This window comes from Neovison vison, chromosome X (assembly GCF_020171115.1).
Source record: "Neovison vison isolate M4711 chromosome X, ASM_NN_V1, whole genome shotgun sequence".
NCBI lineage: Eukaryota > Metazoa > Chordata > Mammalia > Carnivora > Mustelidae > Neogale > Neogale vison.
This window is the reverse complement of record NC_058105.1, coordinates 15,255,225-15,280,199: the sequence shown is the minus strand read 5'-3', so window position 1 is coordinate 15,280,199 and position 24,975 is coordinate 15,255,225. Positions and strand designations below refer to the sequence as shown.

At 49.3% G+C, this 24,975-nt stretch overlaps 1 protein-coding gene across 2 annotated transcripts; it reads left to right on the top strand.

Annotated features, from left to right (window-relative positions):
• The first annotated feature begins 1,275 nt into the window (after window positions 1–1,275).
• Window positions 1,276–24,681, top strand: VGLL1 (vestigial like family member 1). Of its 2 annotated transcripts, none has more exons than XM_044234377.1 (4): window positions 1,276–1,557; window positions 7,197–7,427; window positions 16,948–17,367; window positions 23,594–24,681. In XM_044234377.1, exons 2-4 carry the CDS (start codon window positions 7,226–7,228, stop codon window positions 23,632–23,634), a joined length of 663 nt encoding a protein of 220 aa, XP_044090312.1. In that variant the 5' UTR covers window positions 1,276–1,557; window positions 7,197–7,225; the 3' UTR covers window positions 23,635–24,681. The 2 variants fall into 2 exon arrangements, with proteins under 2 accessions (XP_044090312.1, XP_044090313.1); XM_044234378.1 differs by lacking the exon at window positions 1,276–1,557 and adding an exon at window positions 2,976–3,014.
• Window positions 24,682–24,975: the final 294 nt, after the last annotated feature.

The window sequence follows — 24,975 nt, the reverse complement described above, 5'->3', positions numbered from 1 at the left end:
GTACCCTCCCCATGTGCTTTCCTCCCCCCCCTCCACCCCACCTGCATCTGCTTCCAGCCTCATTGCTCCAGCACACGTCCCTCATTAAGATCACGTGTGACCCCCATGCCACTCAGTCCAACAGAACATTTTCAGGCACCAGGTTCTCCCAATTCTCAGCAGCAAAGGATGCATCCTTTAGATCTCCAACTCAGACCTCTCTCTCCACTCACTGACTGCTGTCATGTCTTCTTAGATGGCTCAAGGATGCCTCGAAATCAACACTCTCTCCTGAAGAAGGAACTCTCTCACAATGTTTCATAGCTCAGTGAAAGACGCACTAATCGATCAAGTTATGCAACCCTCAAACCAGCATTAACCTTGGTACCCCTCATCCCCTAGATCGGATTCAGCACCGAAACTTCTCTCTCCGCCCACCCCCTTCCTTCCCCAACGCCCAATGCTGCTCCCTTCAGCTCTCCCCTAGACTACGGTGCATGCGGCTGTGCCCTTGATCCCCCAATCCTTTCTCTATACCACAACCAGACTTATGACGTCAGCACACATCTGCTTAGGTCACTTGCCTCCCCCTTCCTTTTCCCACGCCCCCTCCATGCAGACCTCCAGCAAGCCCTTTAGTGGGTTCTTTTTATTCCTAGGAGAAAGACAAAATTCCTGGATATGGCCTGCAAAGCCTGGCTGGCTCTGGCCCCTGCTCACTTCTAGCTCATTTCGCCCATAGTGCTCCCTCTGCTGTCTCCAACGCCAGCACCGCTTCCTTTCCCCCAGCACTCTATTTGCCAGGCCCCTCCCACCACAGGGCCTTTGCACTAGCTATTTCCCCTCTTTGTGTGGTTAACCCTTTCTCCGCCTCTCAGGCCTCAGGCCCAGCATTATTCCCACAGGGAAGCCAGTCTTCCCTGATGAAGTCAGGGCTTCTTATCAGAGTCTCTTCTAGTACCAGACACTGACTTAGTAGCCTTGCCGGTGTACGTTTAATTGCGTGATTGAATAATTTCTCTCCCCGGCCACTCATTCATTCTTTCATTCAACAAGTGTTTACTGAGCCCTCTACTGTATACCAGGCATTATTTTAGAAGGGGAGACACACTGGAAAGAAATAAACACACAAGATGACGTCAAGCAGTGAAAAGTGCTGCGAAGAATCGGGAAGTGGGGTAATAGGGCAGGGACTACGGGAGTCTGCTGACATGGGTGGGACAGTTGGAGAAGGCCTCTGGGACGAGCCGGCTCAGCGGAGATGTAAATGCGACGAGAGGGCGTGTGGGGGATGGGCATCGCAGGGAGAGGAAATGGGAGGGGGAAGACAGGAGGTTGTTGACCCTATTCAAGGAACGGCCAGGAGCCCTGTGGGGCTGGAGTGGAGGAGTGAAGGGGAGGCTGGTGCAGTCCGGATGGAGTGGGGGCCAGGTCATTCCCTTGGGGCCTTGTAGCCCAGACGTGGGAAGAGAAGTTGTTGGGAATGACTGGATTCTCTGCGTCTTCTAAAACGATCCCTGGCGCTGTCTTGAGGTGAATGGACTGAAGCAGGGAGCCCTGTTAGGCGCCCAGACTCAGGTGAGCCTGGGGGAGGTGGCGAGAAAGCACAGGCTGGAATGCATTTTGAAGGTAGCACTTCTGGGATTTGTTGATGGGTTTCTTCAGACCCTCCGGTGGGTTTCCTTTTCACCTCGAGCAAAAGTCAGAAGTCTCAGCAGAGGGGCGCCTGGGTGGCTCAGTGGCTTAAAGCCTCTGCTTTCGGCTCCGGTCATGATCCCGGGGTCCTAGGATCGAGCCCCGCATCGGGCTCTCTGTTCAGCGGGGAGCCTGCTTCCCCGTCTCTCTCTGCCTGCCTCTCGGTCTACTTGTGAACTCTCTCTGTCAAATAAAATCTTAAAATTAAAAAGTCTCAGCAGGGCCCGTGAGACCTGTCCCTCCCTCCCTCCTCTTTGGCCGTGTTGGCCTCCTCGCCCTTCTGAGAACAGACCGAGCGCGCGCCCCCACCTGCTTTTGGTGTTCCTTTGGCTACCAGGAAAGCAGATATCAACAAGGTTTGCTCAAATGTCACGTTGTCAGAAAGGCCTTTCTCGATGGTCCTGTATGTTGCCCTTCCCTGCCTCATTTTCCCGGTCAATTTCTCTTTGTTGTACCTACCATCTGACCCGTACATACCCCGACCGCCCAGGCATATAAGCGGTGTGCACGTTTCTTCCGCGAAGGCAGAGGCTTGGTCTGTTTCACTCACTATAGAACAGAACTCCCAGAACAGTGCCGGGCCCACAGTAGATGTTTCCTAAAAGTTCGGGAACTGTTGTTGAAACGGAGAGACAAATGAAGCAAAGAATGGCTCCAGGGTCTCGGACGGCCTGAGGTCATCTGGAAGATTTTTCAAGGTGAGCGTCAGGAGCTCCTGCTCCAAGCCTCCCAGCTGTGATCCCTGAACTGCTTCGTTCTGTCCCAGATTCAGAGATGCACACTCTCCCTCTGGCGCCCACGGAAGCCCGCGACACGTCCAGAATTGTAGGAGTCCGGGATCCCCTTCTTTTTCCCTGGGGAGAGAGGGAGAAAGTTGTGATTAGCCAAACAGACTGGCCCGGTTCCCGAGAGAGTAAAGGTGTCATCAATCTGAGGCTGGTCCCATAACCGATGTTTCAGACGTTATTGACTCTGTGTGTGGTTCCTGGCAAACAACTGACTGCCTACTTTAAGAGACAATATCACTAAGTGCTTTTTTTTTTTAATGCAAAAAGAAAGAAATAAAAAAGAGCTACCTATTTTCCTCATTCCTCCAGGTGCCCAACCCGAATGGCTTGTTGGAGCGCATTTTCTGCATTCTTAATAGATAGCCAGCAGGAAATGCCTCCTATAGCCCAGGCTGGAAGGGTAGAAAGTAGCGAGGGGAGGGTACAAAATCCCCAGCCCTAGTTCCGCAAGCATTGAGCTGCTCTTAGGGGGTCCAGGCAACTCCGATTACTACTACTCACTTTTGCTCAGCTGTCGCATCTTGCTGTCTCCATCGATGGTCGGGAATTAAGGTAGGAGAAACTGGCTATTTCTGGGGGGCCGAGGAGGGATTGGGAGTCAGCTGGGCAGGAATCAGGGCAAGGGGATGCTTTGCTCACCGAGATACAATCTGGTCCCCTTGGGGCTTTCGTTCCAAGTGATCGCTGTGGCCACCTCTCCCACACCCCACCCCACGCCCGAGGCGGTCACCGTGTCCTTGCAGGCAGACTGTGGTAGAGTTGAGGCCAGACTGCTGACACCGGATTCCATGTTAGAATATTTGTGCAGAAGTTGGGGCATCATTTTGAGGTTGAATTGGAGTGCTAGGTGTCCTTAATGTTTGCGCGTGGGGGGAAAGGTTGCGAGCGGCGGGGCAGTCGTGGAACTGCACAGCTGGCAACTGACAAACCTTGACCTGAGGGTTTCGTGTGCCAAGAGGCTTTTCCTATCAGCCAGGGACTGGGACAGGATCACTTTCTCCCGGAAAGTCTCCCTCCCACCCCTGCTCCGCCTCGCGGCTGTCTCCCCACCCTCTACCCCACCCCACCCCCGTTCCAGCTTTGCAGTACCCCTTCTCCTAAGCCAGACCCCAGCCAGTTCACACCTGCATTGCGAGGCCCCTCACAGAAGGCTCACTTGGGGATGGAACTGTCCACGTTTCTGCAGAGGTGCGGGGAGACGCAGTTCTGCAAAGGCTGTAGCCAATAACGGTTCTCAGAATCTCAGGATCCCCGAGAGACATATCCTCTCCGCTGAGGTCTCAGTGCAGCCTGGAGAATTGCTTGTGAGCAAGATCCAGAGAAGTAAGCCCCGGTTCTCCTTTGGGAGGTGTGTCTTTGTGTTTGGGGAGAGGGAGCACTTGTACCCTAATCAGGATCCCGGTTGCCTAAGGTCTGATCCCTGAAGGGGATGGGGATAAGACATTGCCTCTGACTTTCACCCCCTCTAACCTTTCCTGGCTGTGGCCAGTGGCCTGGTCTCTGTTGTCCTTACCCAAGGAGGCTAGGGCATGCTCCACGGCCCTGATGTCCCAAGGGTCCGGCCGGCTGCTTTCCTTGTAGCTTCAGGGAGACTCCACCAAGATAGATTTGCAAGCCGTGTCAAGCCTGAGCCTGGAGCACTGGCCACTGGCATCTCTAGGAGTAAAACTAGGTTTAGGTGCTAAACCTGGAGGGACTGGACGGGTGTTCTGTCTGCTTTCCCTGAAGAAAACCAACCATAAGCCTGATGGCTGGCTTATGGGCTGGTTCAGGGTTCCCTAGAGATCAGAAGTCAAGCCTTCACATTTGATACATGGGGACACTGAAGGTCATAGAGGGCTTCTTGGAATCCCACTGGGTAGACAGCAATGGCAGGGAAGGGACAGACATCGAAGCCAGAGAGCCCTAGCTGTGAGGCATGGGCAGTTCATTTAACTTTCTGGTCCCCGATTTGCTCCTCTCTAAAATGGGGATAATAGTACCTGTGTTGACAGTTGTAAAGATTGGAGAAAATATGCATAGAGCTTCTGGCACACAGGCGGGATTTTATAAACCATAGCCGTAGGAGAAAGGCTGGCTCCAACATTTATCATGACTTTATAATTTGTAACACCCCCACTTTCTTTTTTCTGTTTTGACTGTGTTTGGGAAATAGATTTGACATTCGACTGTGTAAATTTTAAGGTGTTACATGCTAATTTGATAAATTTATATATTGTAACATGGTTGCCATTATGGTGATAATTAGCACCCCATCACCTCGCATAATTACCCTTTCTTTTTAGAAGCTGGAATAATTTAGTCCTAGTCTTTTTGCAAGTTGGAGAACTGTGCTACAGTAAAGTCCGCTCATAAGTGACATTATAAAGTACGGTCGACCAGACGTTTGAACTACATGGGTCCACTTATGTGAATTTTTTTACAATGTCGTGCTGTAAATGTATGTTTTCTACCTTAGAATTTTCTTTGCGTTTCTTTTCTCTAGCTTGTGTTGTTGTAAGAATACAACGTATAAAACATAGACAGACAAAATATCTGTCAAATGACTATGTTGTCGGTCAACAGTAGGGTATACGTAGTTATGCAGATTTTTGACTGTGTTCAAGGATAACACCTTTGCTTTTATTTCTACAGCTCCAAAAATCAGAATATATAATGTGTGTGTGTTGTTTTTTTCACATCGAGGAATCACTTACCTTCTGTGAAATGCACAGATCTTGAGCGTACAACTTGATGAGTTTGGACAGAGGTGTTCATTCATGTATAACCTTCACCTTCCTCAAGGTGTAGGGCCTTTCCAACACCGCGGGGAGTTCCTCACGCCCCTTCCCCATCTCCACCTCACAGCCAGCCACTGTTCTGATCTCTGTCCCCACAGGTTATTTGTGCCTCTCCCACATAAGTGGAATCCTGTAATATGTGGTCTTTTGTGTGTGGCTTCCCCCACCCCGCGATCCAACATAATGTCTTTGTGATTTCTCCCTGCTGTTGTGTAGATTGGTAGTTTGTTCCTTTTTATTGCTGACTGACAGTCTATTATATGACAATGTCATAGCTAGTGTATTCATCTTCTAGATGATGGGCATTTGGCTTGTTTCCACTTTTTTGGCTATTTTAAATAGCTGCTGTGAACCCCATGTAATGAGGCTTTGTGCGGACATATGTTTTTGTTTCTCTTGGTTGTATATGCCTAAAAGCAGGATTTCTGGACTGTATAATAAGCATGTGTTTCACTTGATAAGAACTTGCCCAACAGAGTTGTTGTTTGCATGCTTTTTGGAATAAGGATACAGTGGATTCATTTTTCAGGTAGTGCCTGGTTATGCTTAGCATGGCTGTCAACTGGGGGAAAGAGGGTGATGGGCTCAGCAGAAGCTTCTCTGAACAGCAGCAGAACCCAGCTGTGGCTGGGGCCAGAATGAGTCTGAAAGGAGACCTTTTCTGAAGGGTCCCCTGCTCGCTGCCAGATTCCTTCCCGCCGTTTCTAGCAGGACCATGAAAGACTGGGCTGCAGAATTCATCTCTCTCCAACCTCCTAATTTTACCCAAGAGGAATCTGAATCCCAGAGAGGCTGCGTGTTTCCCCCAGAATCACACAGCTGGGGAAAACCTTGCATTGTGCTTTCTCTGCAGGACACGGAACTCAGGCATTCAGCCGTTGTTTACTGACCGACTTATGCTAGGTGCTAGGGGTAGAGAAATGAATAAGAAATGGCCCCCACCCTCAAGACCTAGAGAGGAACAGAGACTGTGAACCTCTAAACAGTTGCATTAGATTCCCAAGAATGAATTAGAGTGCCTTAAGCCAGAGCACACTGCCAAGTCTGGTCGGATGGCCAAAGGTAAAGAAACCTCTGGACAGGCTACTTGTCTTGAATGCCCACTCTGCTCTAAAGGAGCCAGCGGTTAGGGTTCTGTGTTGGAAGCCAAGTTTAAGGCAACTGGGCAAACAGCTGTCATGATCCACTCTGTCTCAGGCACTGCTCTAGATGAGGAGGCTGTGGCAGTCAGCGGGGCTGGCGATCTGACAATCGTTCAGGAACTTTTCACCAATATCGCCCTATATATTAGCACAGAGAATGTCTTTGAGATCTGATTTTGGTTCAGAATCTGTCTGGAGGCCTGAGGACTGGTGTCGTTGGCCATTGCCCGTTTTTAGCATGGGGCGGGGTGGTGGGTGGGGACACCCTCGGACACAGCCAACAAACGAGTGCGAGAATTTGATGGGTTTTATTCTCTCGCCCGCAAAAGGTCAGGATGGCATGGAGAGCAGTGTTTATTATGAAAAGTGAAGTACCCACTGGATTGCTTAGTCAAGTTCTCAGAGTGGGGGGGGGGGCGCGGGGGTGGTGGGTTGCAGGCCTTTGTCCAGGGGCATCTACATGCAGTTCTGGGTCAATCTTGGCTCATTTGGTTTTGGAGGAGGAAGGCATTTCCCCAAAAGGCAAGTTGCTCTTTTGTCCTCAATGGCCTTTTTTTTTTTTTTTTTTTAATCTTCCCACTGTTCTTCTACCTGAGTGGCCACGTACTTCTCCCGTGTGGCTCTTGAGGGTCCCTTCGGCGCTTTGTAGAGCTCTGTCCTGTTCCTGGAATGCGGGTCAGACAAGGCTCCGCACCTGGTCCCCAGGTCAGTGCCGCATGGCACGGCAGTGCCCCCAAAGTGCCTCTCATCCCAACCACAGCCAAGCCCCTTGGAAAAAATTGTGCCAGTGACGTTTTGTGTTTGATCCACAGCTGTCCCCCGCCTACCTGTGTTGCTCACCATGGAAGAGATGGAGAAGACTGGTATCCAGCTGCAGAGACCTATAAAGACAGAGTGGAATCCCCGGTGTGTCCTCTTCACCTATTTCCAAGGGGACATCAGCAGTGTGGTGGATGAGCACTTCTCCAGAGCTCTGCGCAATGTCAGGAGCCCCGAGGGCTTGAGCCCCTCAACCCAGAGCCCAGACGTGATGCTGAGGAATGGTGAGCATGTTGGGAGGGAGGAGGCTGGAATTCTCGGTCAAGGCTACCACAGAAAGACCAATTCTCCCCTGCCTTTGATGCGCTGAGAAGTGTGTGTATTTGGGAAGGCAAGTCACACTGTGAGTGAGAAACTGCACCCATTTCTTGGAGGTTTAGTGTGAAAATCAACACCATAATCCAACTAGGTCACCTGTCTCGTGATTTCCTTAATTGCGTTCAATGCTGGGTTCACTGCTTAGTACATAATAAGAGAGCCATCACTGTTTGTTATTATCAGCCTTCATCATTTATTTATTTATTTAAAAGATCTTTATTTTATGTATTTATTTGCCAGAGATTGAGAGAGAGAGTATGCAAGCATGAGCAGGGGGAGCGGCAGGCAGGGGGCAAAGCAGGCTCCCCACCTGCACGAGCCCGATGCAGGTCCTGCAGCCCAGGACCCTGGGATCATGACCTGAGTTGAAGACCCTTAACTGACTGAGCCACCCAGGTGTCCCAGCCTTTGTTATGTATTAATATGATTGCTACAACTGGCTTGAATGCTACAACTGGACATGATTGCTACCACATGTCCCCGTAGGTGCACCCCAGCCTCCCTTCAACTAAGAGCAGATGACCTGGTGAGTGAGGGCGGGGCTCCAGAGGGGTCCATGAAGAGTCTCGGGGAGCACCTCTCTCCCTGCCCTTAATAGCATTAGGACGTCAACTGCACACACTGTTTGGTAATTTAAAAATAAAAAATAAGCTTTCTCGGGGCACCTAGGTAGTTCAGTTGGTTAAGCATCCCACTCCTCGTTTTGGCTCAGATTATGATCTCGGGGTCATGAGAACGAGCCCCAAGTCAGGCTCTGTGCCCTGCGGGGAGTCGGCTTAAGACTCTCTCGCTCTCCCTCTGCCCTGCTCCACTCGCGCACACTTTCTCTCTCTAAAATAAATGAATAAATAAGCATTCTTCCTTCTCCAAACAATTATTTCAAGAAAGATGAGTCCAGGAGTGCTCATCACAATACCCAGGGTTGCAGAAAACTATAAAATTAAGCTGGCAGGGCTGTAGTAGACTTTCATAGACCCTAGACCCTTCTGGGCCTCTTCCTCAGTACAATTATGAAAAAAGACACATTGTGACTGCAGTGGTATAAAAACAACTTGAATTCAGGCTGGATTCTTTTTATGTATTCATTGTTTTGTTATATTCATTTTTCTTCTAATTTTAAAAGATGTTAAAACATTTAATGGGCTCCTAAAAGTATAATGGGCCCTAGGTACTGAACCTGCTGTGCCTCATGGAGAAGTCACCCTGCGAGACGGATGGGAGTCCATCCACCATTTTGAAATGTGCAATAGACCAGGGTCTGGTTGATTTCAGGAACTCTCAGTTGTAGTTGCCCAGCACCCGTGTTGAATGCCCGGCTGCCACCGGAGTATGTACATGCCTCCAAATGGTTGTTCGCTTTATGCAAAGATGCCAAGTGGGGGGCATCTGCCTGTGGGGGATGATCTTACCTCTTTTCAGGAGCCATCACTCCAGCTTCGCTCTTTGGGCCTGAATGGGGAGTTGGTGTGTATATCCGATATATTCGCCTTTGCAGAATTTACTTTTATCCTAGAAAGTATTTTTCCCGTTAGGTGACATTTTCTGAGACTCTTGTGAGTTGAGCAAACACGTGGAAGGTGGCGTGGTAGCAGCGGCCACTAAAGGAAATGATGTAGAGTTTGCAGTTGCAACGGGCACAATGGGGGTGGCTGGAGGGGGGGAGGTGATGTCCAAGAGGGTAGTGAGTACTTCAGAGCAGGAGCATCAACGACTGACTGAGTCATTTGGGGGAATTAACGTGTAGTAACAGCTGATAAACGGGATAAGTGGGTTTCAGAGGATCTAATCCGCTCCTTGGAAGATTCAGAATCCCAAGCTCTTCACAGGCATGGACTTTGGTTATGTGGCTTTCACTGAGTTCTGAGCACACTGGCTTGGATTCATTATGATCGCTCCCTTGTAAGTGCAATCTACCTATAGTCCCTCACGTCCTCTGTCCCGCTTGCCTGATAAACCCCAGCCCAAAATAAAACCAACTCTTGACCTCTTGCCCCATTTGGTAGTGAGACTCAAAAATGGCACCCACGCGCACTGTGTCCTCTTCCTCTCTTGGTCTTTGGAACTCACTCCACTCAGGCTTTCGTCCTTATGACTCTTTTTAACCACTATCATTGAGGTTAGCCAGTGACCTCCAGTTGCCAAATCAATGGTCTTTCCCTGTCTCCATCTTGTTTTTTGATCGTCAGCAACATTGGCTGCAGTGAGTGGCTCCTCCCTCTTAGAAATGCCTCCCTTGGGCACCTGCATGGCTCAGTGGGTTAAGCGGCTGCCTTCAGCTCGGATCATGATCCCGGAGTCCTGGGATCGAGTCCTGCATCGGGCTCCCAGCTCTGTAGGGAGTCAGCTTCTCCCTCTGACCTTCTACTGTCTCATGCTCTCTCTTGCTTTGTCTCTCAAATAAATAAATAAAATCTTAAAAGAAAAAAAAAAAAGAAATGCTTCCTTCACTTGGATCCCGTAACATCACATTCTCTTGGTTTTCCTCCTTCCCTCCAGGTTACTACTCTTAAGTCTTCTTTACTGGATGCCCTCTTCTCTTCAGCTTCTAAATGTTTGGAGACCCCAGTGTTCGGGTCGCAGACAATTTCTCTATCCACACTCACTCCCTAAGGGATCTCTTCTCTCTCTTGGTCTTAAGTACCATCTGTATCCATTCCAAATGCATTACCTTCAGCCCAGACTGCATTTCAGTCCTGTCTATCCAGCTGCGTATTTGATCCCTTCACACGTCTTCTAGGAATCACCAACAGTGAGGCTCAGATTGAGCTCTTATACTCCTTGACCTGTTCTGTCCACTGTCTCCCCATCTCAATACACGGCAGCTGCATCCTTCCGGTTAACTGGGAGTCATGGTTAACTCCTCTCTTCGTCCCCTACGCCATGCTCAGTCCTTTGAAAAATTCTGTCAGTTTTACCTTCAAAATATACCCATGCTCTGACCATGCCTGCCCCCTCTGCTGCTATCATGTTGGTCCAGGAAGCTGCCATCTCACCCCTGGATATTTTTAAAAGATTTTATTAATTTATTTGACAGACAGAGATCACAAGTAGGCAGAGAGGCAGGCAGAGAGAAAGAGGGGGAAGCAGCCTCCCTGCTGAGCAGAGATTCCCAACTCGGGGCTCGATCCCAGGACCCTGGGATCATGACCTGAGCCGAAGGCAGCAGCTTTAACCCTCTGAGCCACCCAGGCGCCCTCACCCCTGGATTTTTATAGTAGCTTCCTGACGGGTCTCCTTGCTTGCATCTTTCCTCCCCTTCTGTCTGTTCTCAAGATAGTCAGAATGGTATCACTAAAAGGAAAGTCTCATCCTGTATCTCTTCTGTTCAGAACCTTCCAGTAGCTTCCTGCCTCACCAGGAATCAAATCCAAAGTCTTGCATGGGGCCCTGTTTTCATATCCGGCCACCCCCTCCTCATTTCATCCAATCTAGCGTCCTACTATTTGTAGAACATGCCAAGTACAGTCCTGCCGCAGGACCTTTGGAGCTCCCCATCCCTTTCCCTGAAATGCTCTTTCCCCAGATAACTGCATGACTTTCCCCTTTTCTCCATTCAGCTCTCCATCAGAATGTCCCCTCTCCAGCCAGGCCCTCTCTGCACAATCTGTTCAAAAAATAGAAGCACCCTCCCCCCGTCACCCTCTGTCTTCTTACGCTATTTTTATTTTATTTCAGTATATTATACATTTACGTGTTTTCTTTCTTGTCTCCTCCCATCGTCTAAACTCTGAATCACCTGCAGGGCCTCTGCGTTAATTGCTACTTCCCAAGACACATGGAAGGTGCGCGGTAAATATCGTCTGAATGAATGAGATCGTGATTCAGATGTCTGCTGTAGATGGAGTCACTGAGGAGAGTGGGGCGTGTGGCTTTAGAACCAGCTCCACCATTAATTAACGACGTGATCTCAGGGCACACCCCTTCCTCTGTCCATACCTCCACTGCCTGCTCTCTACAGCGGAGTATTATTTAACTATAGGAGGAGTCCGTGAGATCGTGCATGTCCACTGGCACATAGTGCTATGTAGGTGTTCGTTCTGGTTGTGCGGTCGTAGGAAATCTTGATGTGTTTTTGAGTGGCCAGAGCGATAGGGGGGGCCTGCATTCAAAGCACTAAGATCGCAGAGCAACAGGCCCCTCCTGGACACCTACGCATTTTCTAGGGGCTTCTGCCATGTGGCGGCCATATGGTTTCCTATGCCTTCTGATTTCATTCTCTTCTGTGACGTTCCCGTGCGTGAAGGGAACTTGGACGTGGCCGTGCTTCTTGCCCAAGCCAACCTTCCCAGGCCGAACAGACAAGCAGCCATCTTCTCCACTTACTCTCCGGGTTGCATTCACCCTGTGAAAGTCTCCCGGCTCCCTTGACTGTGAAGATGTCCTGCTCACGGAGTGCGGGGCAGGTGGGGCAAAGTTTGGTCCAGCTGACTGGGTAGAGGAAGGCCTGTCTTCCTCGAGGCCTCTCAGCACGGTTAAGAGTCCATCTCTCCTAAGTTCTGTTGCCTCACGGGAGGCCCCGTGAAAGAAGGCCCGTCCCCCAGCGGTTCCCACAAGACGGGTTCTGTGAGAGCCCCACAGCTTCGGAAATGGTGGGAAATCCATGAAGTGGCCTTTCATTACTGACCGTTAGCAGCCTCTCAGTCCCTGCGGGCCAGCCCCAGGCCGCCAAGCCCTGGCTGAACCGTGTGCCCAACAGAACAGGCCCCCATTCACAGGCTCCCGTTACGACTCGGCCACTTTCTAAGGGCGCTCTGTCAAGCCAAATATGTGGAGCCCAAATACAGAGGCCCATGTGGCTAGGAAATGCCATCGAATTTCCTGGCTGTTTTCCCCAAATCCAAATTATTTTTTTATTTACTTATGTATATTTCACACTGGCTGGACTTTGGAAAACACAGGCTGAAGGCATTTTTGAATTATCTGCCTTTGCAAAGGACATGGAGGATTTCAGAGTAGGTAACCAGAGAAGCTTCGGAAGGCGGAGGATAGGGTCTTCCGGCCTCAGGAAAGGGCTGCTGTGAGAAGGTGGGTGAGTGTGTTCCTAAGCAGCTAGAAGGACTTTCACTAAGAGTAACAATTATGGAGCACGTCTTGTGGGCGGGGCGCTTTGCTGGGGGCTCCCACATGGATGCGCTCATTGAATCCTCACACCAGCTATTGCTTAACTTCCATTGTGTCCATTATCTTGGGAAGAAAACTGAGGCTAGCCAGTTTGACTCCGATCCTGAGCACTCAGCCACTCTCAAAAACTGCCCGTGTTCTGTGTTTCATCTTCATATCCACCCAGGAAAAGGCTCTGGATAATCAGCAAACGACTGGGTACCCCGGGAAGGCGATATAAAGGAGGGAATGGGACCCAGCAGGGCGCCCTAGCACCCCGGCACAGGACCGTGTCCTGTAAGCTGTCCTTCTGTCCCTGGTGTTGTTTCAACCTCAGCTAATACAAACAATATCCTCTTTGTTTCTGGGGTGAATGAATAAGAGGCCGGTGCCACTAGCCAAGAAGGCAGAGAAGGGAGAGTCAGTGCGTACAGATCAGACGAGCCGAAGGTTGGACTGTCATGGTGCAAGAAGTGAGTGTTCTCAGGGTGCTAGGTTTTCCCTTCATCATAAAGCAGGATTTGTATTAAAGGCAGAGAAAGAGGAAGGGGAGGAGGACGAGAAGGAAGGATGGGTGGAATGAAAGCTGGCCGTTACGGATTGGTCTTTTACAACCGTGACTCTGATCTAATGAGTCCAGGGGCTTCCTCAGTTTTTATTTAAAAAAATGTTTTAATCACAAAAGTACTGTTATTTTTTTGAAAATTAGAAAACAAAGATAAGCATTCAGGACAGAAGCACGGGTGCTTATGCATACATGCTAAGTTTTATACCATGACATCATTTTGTACATAAGTCGTGTGTGTGTGTGTGTGTGTGTGTGTATATATATATACATATACACACTTGTATATATACATGTAAATATCCCAGGACACGGAGATCATGATCTGAGCCGAAGGCAGCTGCTGGACTGACTGAGTCCCCCCAGGCACCTCTACAACATCATTTTAATGGCTCCAGTGTATCCTTTTTATAGATGTACTAAATCTATTATAATTTTTGGACATCAGATTATTACCACTTTTTCACTATATTACAAATATCCTTTTGAATATCCTCATAGCTACATTTTTGCACACATCCTTGATTACATCCCTAAATCGTTGTAAGGGAAATGATTGGATCAAAGGGTGCATACCAGTTGCCTCCAGAAACAGTCCAGACGCACGAGTGTGTGAGAGCACTTCTTTGCGCTACTGGGGAGACAGAGCTGCGAAGGGCATGAGTTTTGGAATCAGGCAGCCAGAGCATTTGCTGGCTACGTTGCGTGGCCTTGGGCAAGTCACCTTAGCCACTCCAAGTCTTTATTTTGTCAGCTGGGTCGCTGTGAGGATCACGTGAGCTCAGGTGGGCAGAGCACTAAGCCAGGCGCCTGGCCCAAGATAAGTGCCCAGTAAACAAAACTCTTGTGGATTTGCAATCGCTCTTACCCACCTCTGGTGTATCATTTCCTGGAAATGGACACGCACGGAGCAGTGGCTTCTGAAAATTCTCTTCCATGCCATCTACCCTCCATTATCAGCCTTCAAGGGCTGCTGTGACTGTGGGCTCTTGCGCACAGCCCTGGACTCTCCCCTTCCCCAGCTCTCTCTCTCTCTCTCTTTTTAAGATTTTATTTGTTTGACAGTGAGAGAGATCACAAGTAGACAGAGAGGCCAGCAGAGAGAGAGGGGGAAGGAGGCTCCCTCTCCCAAGACCCTGAGATCGTGACCTGAGCCGAAAGCAGAGGCTTGAACCCACTGAGCCACCCCGGCGCCCCTCCCCAGCACTCACTCGAGGCTAGGATTGGACTGGGAGTCATGGTCTAGATGCTCAGAGCTGGGAGCGTTTGGGATGGAAGCCTTTTTTATTCCACGTGAAAGGAAAATCCAGGCTGCTCTGAGAGTCCCAGAACTAAAATGTTCCTGGACTGGTCTCCATTCATTCATGTAGTTTGGGGTTTGATAAAGCAGCCGTCTTCCCTGGGGCTCCCTCCCTCTTTTCTCTGGAGGTAACTAAGAGTGGGGGACCTTGGGTAAGAAAGTGTCTCCAAGGTCACTTCTAGCAGCGGCTGCAGCCATCTTGAGCCAGTCAGGGCTGTGGCTTAGAATGCTTTCACGCTTCACAGGGTAGGGGAGCACGGCTGCCGAGAAGAGTGCCCCCCCTCAAAATTCAGGGTCTCCACTCCATGAGGCACCAACATCCAAGTCTCCTCTGGAAAAATGACTTTCCTCAAGTCATCCAAGGCCCACCATGGGGTTGCTGTGAATTTGGGATGTGAGACGCTGCCTCCTTCATGTCCCCATCCCAGCTGTGCTCTGGTGCACGCAGTGACCTGTGGAACCTTGGACAGTGGCACACCACCCACTCCCCTGAACGTTTTGATCGGAAAATTCTGGAAGGCTTAAAAAAAAGAAAATAAAAAAGAAAATTCTGGAAAGGAAGCAGTTAAATATTCAAAAGCCACTGGCACCCTGCCTTGTCCATTTCAAGCATTCGGCCTCTAGGTCGTATATCTGAGATCTGTAAGGCCAGTTTGGATGGCAACTGCCCGCTTGGGGGGCTACACATTGTTTCTAACTTGTGCTCAGAACAAGCAGAGTACTCTTACTCAACGTGAAGCATGCCTAGTGATTATACTAAGTCAGCTTAACCGCTCATTTTGTGCTGCACAGTGGCCTGCATGGCTACCGCTCTGCAGATGCCAATTTTCAAAAGTAGCATTCATCACCAAAGAACAAATCTTAAGATGTTTCTTTGCCCTTGGTTTCATCAAGAGAGGCCTTGATGAGAGGCCGCTCCTTACTCATTGCGAGTGATGTGAAACTCTGGGTAGAATGTCCATGTCACGTAGGTTAGGACTTCTTTTGCTCTCATCTGGATTACGCGGAAAGCTATGATGGGAGGGCAGGTGTGTGTGTGGGGGAGGTGCTTCAGTGTCCCTGCAGATCACTCAAGATGCGTTTATCTTGTATGAAATCAAGGGAAGTGGAACACTCGGGGAGCTGGGAGAGGCACACGTGGGGTGGAGGGTGGGGGGAAGGGAACCAGACAGTCTCTCCAGCCCTCCAGTCTTCCTTTGTCTCCACACCCACGCCCCCCTTCATTATCTTCCATAGATGAGAGGCTCTAGGCTTTAAGCACCATCTGCCAGAGCTCCCTCCCTCCTCCCTTCTTGCCTGAGTGGGTGTTGCGAATGGGGAAAACATCCATCCATGTCACGAGCTGCCCTGGACTTTTTGAAGACTCGGTTTCAGCTGCTACCCTAGGCACAATGAGAATAGTATCTCTGAGACCAGAAGAGACTCCATGCCCCCTTGCTAGTGCGCAAGAACCTTGCAAGAAGAAACTGAGTCACTACTTTGACCTCGAGCATTTTGCTTTTGCAGGAAGAGGTCCAAGCACTCACTTCCTTACCCTGACTAATCTGCTTTGCTAATTTGGTCCGTGCTCCTGGTCCCTCTAGAAAATGGGGTTTTGACCCCTAGACTTGTATGAGTGAGTTATACATGGGCAAGTGTTAAACCCTTTATAAAGTTCTAGTTGGTGTATTCAAACCACGAGCTATAAAATCAAACCAACCAGCAACAACCAAACACAAATACCTTTCCTTTTCTTTCCCTCCCTTCCTTCCTTCCTTCCTTTCCAAATCACATTTTTTTAAAGATTTTTTATTTATTTATCAGAGAGAGAGAGGGAGAGAGAGCGCGAGCACAGGCAGACAGAGAGGCAGGCAGAGGCAGAAGCAGAGGGAGAAGCAGGCTCCCTGCCGAGCAAGGAGCCCAATGCGGGACTCGATCCCAGAACGCTGGGATCATGACCTGAGCCGAAAGCAGCTGCCCAACCAACTGAGCCACCCAGGCGTCCCCCAAATCACCTTTTTAATCAAGCGATTTTACTTCTAGAAGTTTCCTTGAGGGGCTTGTTGGACATGGGTGCAAAGATGTTCATCACAGTGTTGTTAATTTAACTAAACACTGTGCTGCTGCGGGCTCTACTTGTTGCCGTGGGCGGATATTTGTGATATTTTAATGACGCCAAAGCAGCCTTAAAAATCCTATGTGATGTGAAAACCATGTGGACCTAAATAGAAGCAAATCCCAGAGAGAAGTATGCCTAAAGGGAGACAATGGTGGTCTCTGGGTATTGCAGTCAAGAGAGGGGCTTGTTTTCTTTTTTGTTTTGAGGGGGGTCTTTCTCTCTCTCTCTCTCTCTCTCTTTTTTTTACTTTTTCTACATTTTCTTCACATTAAAAAAGAGTCTGTAGTAACCAGAAAAAATGCTGCTATTTCCATTTTGAAAACAATAAGCCCCTAACATGTCTTCTAAATCTTTCCTTCCCAGATAGTGACATGCCTCCAAATCAGTGGCGTTTCTCTTCCCAGTGGACAAAGCCAGAGTCAGAAGCATCTTTTGCTTATGGTGCCACCAACTGCAGCTTGAATGGGCCCAGTGTCCCGATGCCGGATCAGTACCCAGTGCCCCTGGCGGGGAGCCCCTCTGATCCGTCTGACGAGCCGTGGCAGTACCCCTTCCTGGGCAGCCCCAGCTGCTCAGAGCCTGGCTACTCTCACGCCTACTCCAGTGAGCACATGGTTCTAGAACCCCAGCCCGATGGGAAATATGAGCCCTTTCTAAGTCTCCTCCAGCAAGACCAACACCTCGCCCATCCTCAGGAATCCGCCGTGTGGGAGGACTACAGCTCTGCCCAGGTAGCCGGAGGCCTCGGATCGCTCTGCGACTTGCCTCCCAGCTCAGCCCACGGTAAGGAAATTGCCTCCAGATCCTCGGAGGACCGCCTCCGATTGGCTGTCGTCAAGAGCGAGTTGGCCACGAGGTGGGGTGCCAAGGCTAATCGCTCCCTCTTCAGACATGGGGCTTCGGAGGGATGGAATGTTCTGCTGCAGTGTTCCGTAGACTAATGATTCAGGGTTAGTTGGCCCCGAATAGTCACCCCAGTCTGTGGACTTGAACTTAGTCTAGAAAAAGGATTTAGGCTATTGCCTAAAATCCCAGGATCCTGCCTCCACCTCGCCATCAGCCACCAAATAATCTGCTTGGGAAACAGAGTTCTCTGACATACCTACAGGCTCAAACTCTATCCTCTAGACAGGTTGGCAACTGGCCGTGATGACTGTTTCCTGGGCAGAAACAAGGGCAATCTATACCAGCCATCTGCTCCAAGCATTAAAATTCAAAGCCACCGTAGAGGCGGTCCCATGGGTGCCTGGAGACGCCACCATGCCTGGCTGGCTGTGGCTCATGCCTGTGCCCTGGGCCCCTCCTGCTCGGTCTCCCTCGGGCGCCCTGGCACCACCCCTCCTGCTGAACTAACCCCCACCCCCTTAAGGCTCATTCACTTCTTCATTCACTCACTTACCCAACCAATATTTAATCATTGCTTACTAGATGCCAAACGCCTACCCAAAAAACAAGACTCCCTTCTTCGTAGAAGGCTGGGGGACAACTGGCCTGAAGTACACTTTCACCAACAAAACAACCCAATCTACAAAATTTGCCTTTCCTATGAAATATTTGTAATAATATATATTTGATGGTTTCACGGGGCCAAGTCCTCATCCTCTGGCATTCCGAACTGTGGACGAATTTTCACACGTGTCTGTAGTTGTAGTGTTCCCTGTCTGAAAGAAATTGCTAGAAGTTGCCTTTATGCGGAACTAAATATATAGTACACAAAGGGCCTGTTCAGCGTAGCCTACCAAAGTCAGGCACCGTGTTCCAGCCTAATGTCAAAAACAAACTCCCCATTAAAATACCACTCTTGTCATTTCCAGAGTTTGATTCGGAATGGACTTCAAGAGTAAATCATAAAAATGTCATGCTTGGGAAACCCATGACAATTCCCACCCCTGTACTCTTTCTCAAAAATCTGTTCCTACTGGATTCAGAGGAAAACTTAGGCCAGCCGTGTTTCCATATATGTCTGTGCATACACACAGCAGAGCCCTGTTTCAGCAGTTGGTTAGAACACAGATGGCTCAAATCCTCACCTCCCAAACATAATGACTATACAGTTCAAACCCGATGCGGCAAATATTTAGTGAACATCTACTATATGCCAGGCACATTATGGCAAAATTATGAAGCAGGCGTGATCCTATTTCTGAAACTTCTAGACACATTCTGAAATGTTTATCACCAAGTCTGACTACCGAGAACTTCACGCTCTCCTACTAACACTGACGTTAGTTGTATTCATGGGCTGGATGGTCTAGGATCTGTTGGGGAAGTCAGGAATGCTGCCTGGGAACGAGACCCCAAGGTACCTTAAAAACAGAAACTTCTCTGTTTTTATAACATCTGATGAGAGGAAATATGCCCCGTGTCTATCAGCTGAGGGGTGGGGGGCACCTGGGTGGTGGCTCAGTCAATCCAGGGTCCTGAGATCGAGTCCCGCATCGGCCTCCTTGCTCAGCGGGGAGTCTGCTTCTCCCTCTCTACCCCTGCCCCTGCTCATATTCACGCTCTCTCTTTCTCTCAAATAAAGAAATAAATAATCTTTAGAAATAAATTGAAGGTCAGGCATTTGGAGTCCCTGGAGATTTCTAATCGTGTTCCTCCTTTCTAGAAAAGAAAACCTACGGGCGCCTGGGTGGCTCAGTGGGTTAAGCCGCTGCCTTCGGCTCAGGTCATGATCTCAGGGTCCTGGGATCGAGTCCCGCATCGGGCTCTCTGCTCAGCGGGGAGCCTGCTTCCTCCTCTCTCTCTGCCTGCCTCTCTGCCTACTTGTAATCTCTCTCTGTCAAATAAATAAATAAAATCTTTAAAAAAAAAAAAAAGAAAAAAAAAAAAGAAAAGAAAACCTATTTTCCCCCAGATGGTGGACCCGGCAATGCCAGCTTTGCAAGTGCAAGTGGGTGTGGGGTTCTACCTTTGATACTTTGTCCCTATAGCTTGGGAACACAACTTGAGGAGAAGCTCATAGTGTGAAAACCAGGCTCTTCAACTGGTAAGACCCCGATTTCAATTACTTAGTATTTTCATAGTTGCAGTTTGTTTCATCTTAGTCTCAAAGAGCCCATGTACTTGGTGCCTTGCAAAATGTCTTGACCTTTTTTTTTTTCTTTACCATTTTCTCATTTGCGATCTGAGCAGCTCTATGGAGTTTTTACCTGGGCAGGATTTAACCTAGATGACTCAGCGAAATGAACGAATTCATGCAGATTAGTTTGCTTGCCCCAGATGTTGAGTTTTCAGCCCAGCACAGAGGGCCACCCCGGAACTCTGCAGCCCAGGAAAATGCCATCTTGAGGCTAAAAGCCAGGACTCTGGGCTCCACATTCAATTTGAAAGTGGTGTTAGTAGGAACTTCCAAATGGGAATGTGGTTCTAATCTGGGTTCATGATGTACTAGTCTCAGAAACTTGGGCACGTTTCTTTAACCTCTCCGTTCCTTGGCTGGCTCATTTGTAAAATGAGGATTAAGATAGTGTGCCCCCGTGTAAATGCTTAGGATCTATATTCCAGTGTTAATTAGCCACAGTGTGCCATTAAAAGTAAGCCACCAAGAACACAGAGTAAGACTGGCACGCAGTAAGCCATCAAAAAGTGACATTGGAGGGGCGCCTGGGTGGCTCAGTGGGTTAAGCCTCTGCCTTCGGCTCAGGTCATGGTCTCAGGGTCCTGGGATCAAGCCCGGCATCGGGCTCTCTGCTCGGCAGGGATCCTGCTTCCTCCCTCTCTCTCTGCCTGCCTCTCTGCCTACTTGTGATCTCTGTCTGTCAAATAAAAAAAAGTGACATTGGGGAGGAGGCTATCTTGTATGCCTCAGGCTGCTCTGGGCTATGGGCGTGAGGAAGGCAAGAGCAGCGCCTTGGCTGCCATCTCAAATGCTTTACCTTCTAGTGTGAAGGTTGGGGGAGGGCAGTAGTAGATCTCACTAGAATGTTCGCTTCTTAAGAGCCAGGGCACTGAGAGGTGTGTACCCACATCCCAGCATCTGCCACAGAGCCCGGCTCAGAGGGGAATACGTATTTGCTGAAGGGATGAGTGAGAGAGTTCTGGAAACGACAGAACGTTGAAGAAGGAAAGAGTAGAAATACATCTTTGACACGGTACAGATATTTTTGTTTGAAGCCCTTGTGTAAGACAGACCAACGGACAAGCCATAAGTCCCCGTCGGTGATTAATTGGCCATGGCCCAGAGAAGAGTCGGAGGTACGGCTGGTTCAAGAGCTTTAGAGTGACTGAGTCACGCTTCACACCAGTCTCTTCCTGAGAGGGCGAGTTCCGCTAGCCTTCAGATTAATGAAAGTCAGGATTATAAAGTCCCCTCTAAGTGCTTGTGAATAGGTTGTACGTTTTTAAATGTTAAGCCTTAGAATTACTGAAAACTTGATGCCTAAAATTGTTTCTAGGCCAAAAATAGCGGCAACAACACGTATGGGTGTGGCCTGTGGGCCAGACCCCACACCCGCCGTCCTGCTCCGTGCCCACAGTGCCCTGGTGAATTGTGTATGTGCCTATCTTTGGTGTCTTACACAACAGGTCTTCGGGGAATAAGGATTGAATGGATATTCTCATTTTGTTGATGAGAAGACAGAGTTTCAAACAGGTGACAGGACTTGCCCTAAGATCACACAGCAGCAGGGTTAGGGTGTTTATGTTTCACATAAATCCTGAAAAACAATTCCAAGTTCAGTCAAGTGTACCGCAGTGAGAGTTGGCAACTGGTAAGATTGTTTCACTGCGACTGTTTTCACTTGACTATCTGTGGCTGGGACACTGTCCTAGAATAAGGGGAGGGAATGCTGGGAAAGCGGGCACATGAACAACAGTACCTTGGGCGAAGGTCAAGGGGATGGACTTCCAGAGCAGAGAGCAGTTGAGGGGAGATGGGGAGTGGGTACTTGGTTATGCCAACCGTCCCAAGTCAGCTGTCTGGCCCCTGTGGCTCTGGGCAGAGGGAGGCAGCAGGGCACAGGGAAGGGGGCCACTTCTGGGCACCCCAGCAAAGCCCCTACTCTTCAAGTTCCCAGATCTTGGCTGATGGTGAGCACCACGGGAGAGCTTGGGAAAGGCACAGATTCCGTGTTCTCACTTCTGGTAGATTTGGCACAGAGCTCCATTTCCTCTAGACGTTCGATTCTTTGTATATTTTTTATGAGTCTTTATCAGTGAACTGGATAACCAGTGAACTGGATCCAGAGTGAACCGGATGACTTTCAGTAGGAATCAGTAGTTCTGAAAGATCTCCTGTGTGAGGCACCAGAGGTCATCTGAGAGATTGGTCAAAGGAAGGAGGGTCGAGTCTCCTCGTCCCCCTCGATATGGGCTCAGTCCCCTCCTGCTAGCCGAGGCAAGTTACTTAACCTCCCTAAACCGCCCTCAGCAACGTTTCTCCACGCCTCCCCCCCCCGCCCCCCCCCCCCGCAACCACTGCCTTCACCTGCCAAAGCCTCCATCCCGCATGAACCTCACTGGCTCCCTTCTGTGCTTCATGTCAACCAAACAGCCCTTGGGAAGATCACCCCACCCAGCTGTTCGCACTTGGACTCCTGACCTCAGACTTCAGCTGGGCCCTCAGGAAACTGATGACTGCCATACTTGCCCACTTTTCAACCCCAGATTCGCACCCTCAGCTGATGCTCTTGCCGCAGAGTTGATGGAGAAAACAGAGGTCATCTGATTAGGACTCTTCTGACTCCCCACAAACACACCTGCCAATCGACGTGCACCTGTGTCCTCATTCTCCTTTTAGACCCATTCAATGTTACCGTGTTCCCTCCTAGACAATGTCTGTGCCGCCACGTGGCCCTTCTCTGGTCTCGGTGACCTTCCCCACGAGGCTATCCTCATCCTCGCCCGTCATCATTTGATCTCTTCATCTTTGTTTGATCATTCCCATTATCATACAGATAGAAGGCAAATATTAGAGCCCCCTTTTCTAAATTAAAGATTTTATTTATTTATTTATAAATAAAGAGAGGCAGAGACCGTGAGACGCGGAACACCAGCAGGGAAACAGGAAAGGGAGAAGCACGCTTCCCCGCCAAGCAGGGAGCCTGACGTGGGGCTCGATCCCAGGAGCCTGGGATCGTGACCTGAGCCAAAGGGGTAGTGGAGGTTGTAGGACTGGAGGATTAGGTTATGGAAACAGGTAGCGCTAAGACTATATATGCCAATGACATGGGAGATGGTAGGTGGAGAGTAGATGTTTGAAAGTGAAATGGCAAGGGTGCCACGTGTTTGGGCAATGACAGAGTCTAGCGTCCTGCCGTAGGAATGGCTGGCTGGGGTAGAAGGAAGTAAAAGGTCATTCGAGATGAGAACGGTAAGATTCACTGAAGTGAAGCAAAAGAAGAACCAGTAGCTACCTATGAGGTAGGTACTATTTTTATCCTCATTCACAAGACAGGAAAATTGAGGTTTAGGGAGGTTAAATAGTTAGCCCAACGTCAAGGTCAGTGAGTACCAGAGTCCACTTTCTCTGACCTCCAAGTCCTTGGTCTTCCCTACGATGCCAATTCTGCTCTACTACATAAAATGACAGTGCCTCTTTTTAAAGTCTATATAAAGATTTTATTTATTTGAGAGAGAGAAAGAGAGAGCCCGTGTACATGTTGAGGGAAGGGGCAGCAGGAGAGGGAGAGAGAGAATCTCAAGCAGGCTCCCTATGAGCACTGGGCTTCCTCTCCCAACCCCAAAATCAGGACCTGAGCCGAAACCAAGTGTGGGAGGCTTAACCGACTGAGCCACCTAGGCGCCCTGAAGACCCTGCCTCTTTAATAAAATAGTAGCTAACATTGGTTGAGCATATATGTGCCAGGCCCTGTTTGAAGGGCTTTCCGTGTGTTTAATTCATTTGCGCCTTCCCAGAATCTTGGGAGGTGTATTAGCGGCCTTGTTTAACAGGTGAGAATGTGGGGCTCAGAGAGACTAGGGAACTCGCCTAAGGTCACACAACGAGGCAGCGGTGGGGTCGGGATTCGGATGGCTTCTTCCTCATCGTGCTTATCCTGTTTTCCAGAAAGCCAGTCGCCAGAGCGAAGAAATGTGTTCTTCTATTGAACCTCAGTCCGGAGAAGAGAACTCCTTTTCCCAAACCTGCTCATGATTTTCTACTGTGAATCCAGAGTCTAGAGATGGCAGCGTCCTTTTTTCTTTCCATCACTAAAGAGCATCGAGCCAAGAACGTTGCTGTTCCCCTTAAAATCCGATCTTCTCTTCTTTGGCACCTACGTCCTGTGGTGGGAGTTTTCACACCTAGTGACTCACCAACACAGGGAACCGTGAAAAGAGCGGTTCAGGGATGAGAACCGTAGCGGTCCCCCTGCCTGCCTCTCCCACTTTCCCTGTACCTGCTCCCCTCCTACTTAGAAATCAGTCCCCTTACCCTCTACCAGCAGGGTTTTTCAAACCAAGGCTGACCCTGGGGTGTCCTGTGGGGTGTGGTCCCAATTTGCCCAGTGAACAGAGGAGATACCAGGAGCAGGCAGCTTTCTAGCCTTAATCCAGACGCTGGCCAGCCGCACTCCTGCCTCTGCCAAAGGCAGAATGAAAACGGGGTGGGCAAGACCCATTGAGGAAGTTGAGGCTGGGCATTGCCTACATCCTCAGAGAGTCTAGAAGGAAGCTGAGAAGGTTCGGGAAGGCTCTGGTGAATGAAGTTCTTTTGCTTGGAATTTTTGATACCTCCGTTCTAAAAAAAAAAAAAAAAGTAATTCCAAATGAAGTTGTTGAGAAACCTGAGAATGAATGTATTGGAAATTAGTTAGCAGACTGTCCCGTTCCAGACTGGGCCTAGACTAAGTTCCGTGCCAAGAGCATTTCTTAGTTGCGGTTCCCTGAGTTTCTTTCTGCCCTCACTTTGAGGCTGGGGACTCTGGCATCGCCCCCCCCCCACCGCAGGTGTTAAGTTGGACCCTGGTGACCTCTTCCAGCCAGCCCCAGCAGCCCACCTGACTTGCACAAACAATGAAACCTTCCCCTTAGCTCTTTCAGTGTCAGTGACAAGGTCTCCCTATCATACTACTTATTGAGGGTTAACGCCAATGTGACTCTTGGATCTTTTTCCTCCCATCTGCTGTGTAAATAAAGACCACAGATCTTGCATGAGTGAATGTGTGACCTTGGCAGTGTAATACAGTAACTGTCTCGAGACTACATTTTTTCCCGATGTGGTACATATGTTTCCTAGATTTAGTGAGAGAAAAGATAGTTGGCTAATACAGTTTCTTTCAGAGTTATTTACCTTCAAAAGCCATGTTCTTTTTTAGGTGATAGTTGGAGAAATTCAGGGTGGGGGCTGGGCCCAGTGCTTGTGATGTGTAATTATACAAGTGTGCGCTTCTCTTGGCTGCCGCTGGAAAGATTCATCTGCGCTCAAAGATAATATGTACCATCAGGATT

Coding starts and splice junctions, on each gene's coding strand:
- VGLL1 (XM_044234377.1), top strand. CDS start 7,226: ATGGAAGAGATGGAGAAGACTGGTATCCAGCTGCAGAGACCTATAAAG. Junction 7,428..16,947: donor AGACGTGATGCTGAGGAATG/GTGAGCATGTTG, acceptor TTTCCTTCCCAG/ATAGTGACATGCCTCCAAAT. Junction 17,368..23,593: donor GCCTCCCAGCTCAGCCCACG/GTAAGGAAATTG, acceptor CCTGTTTTCCAG/AAAGCCAGTCGCCAGAGCGA.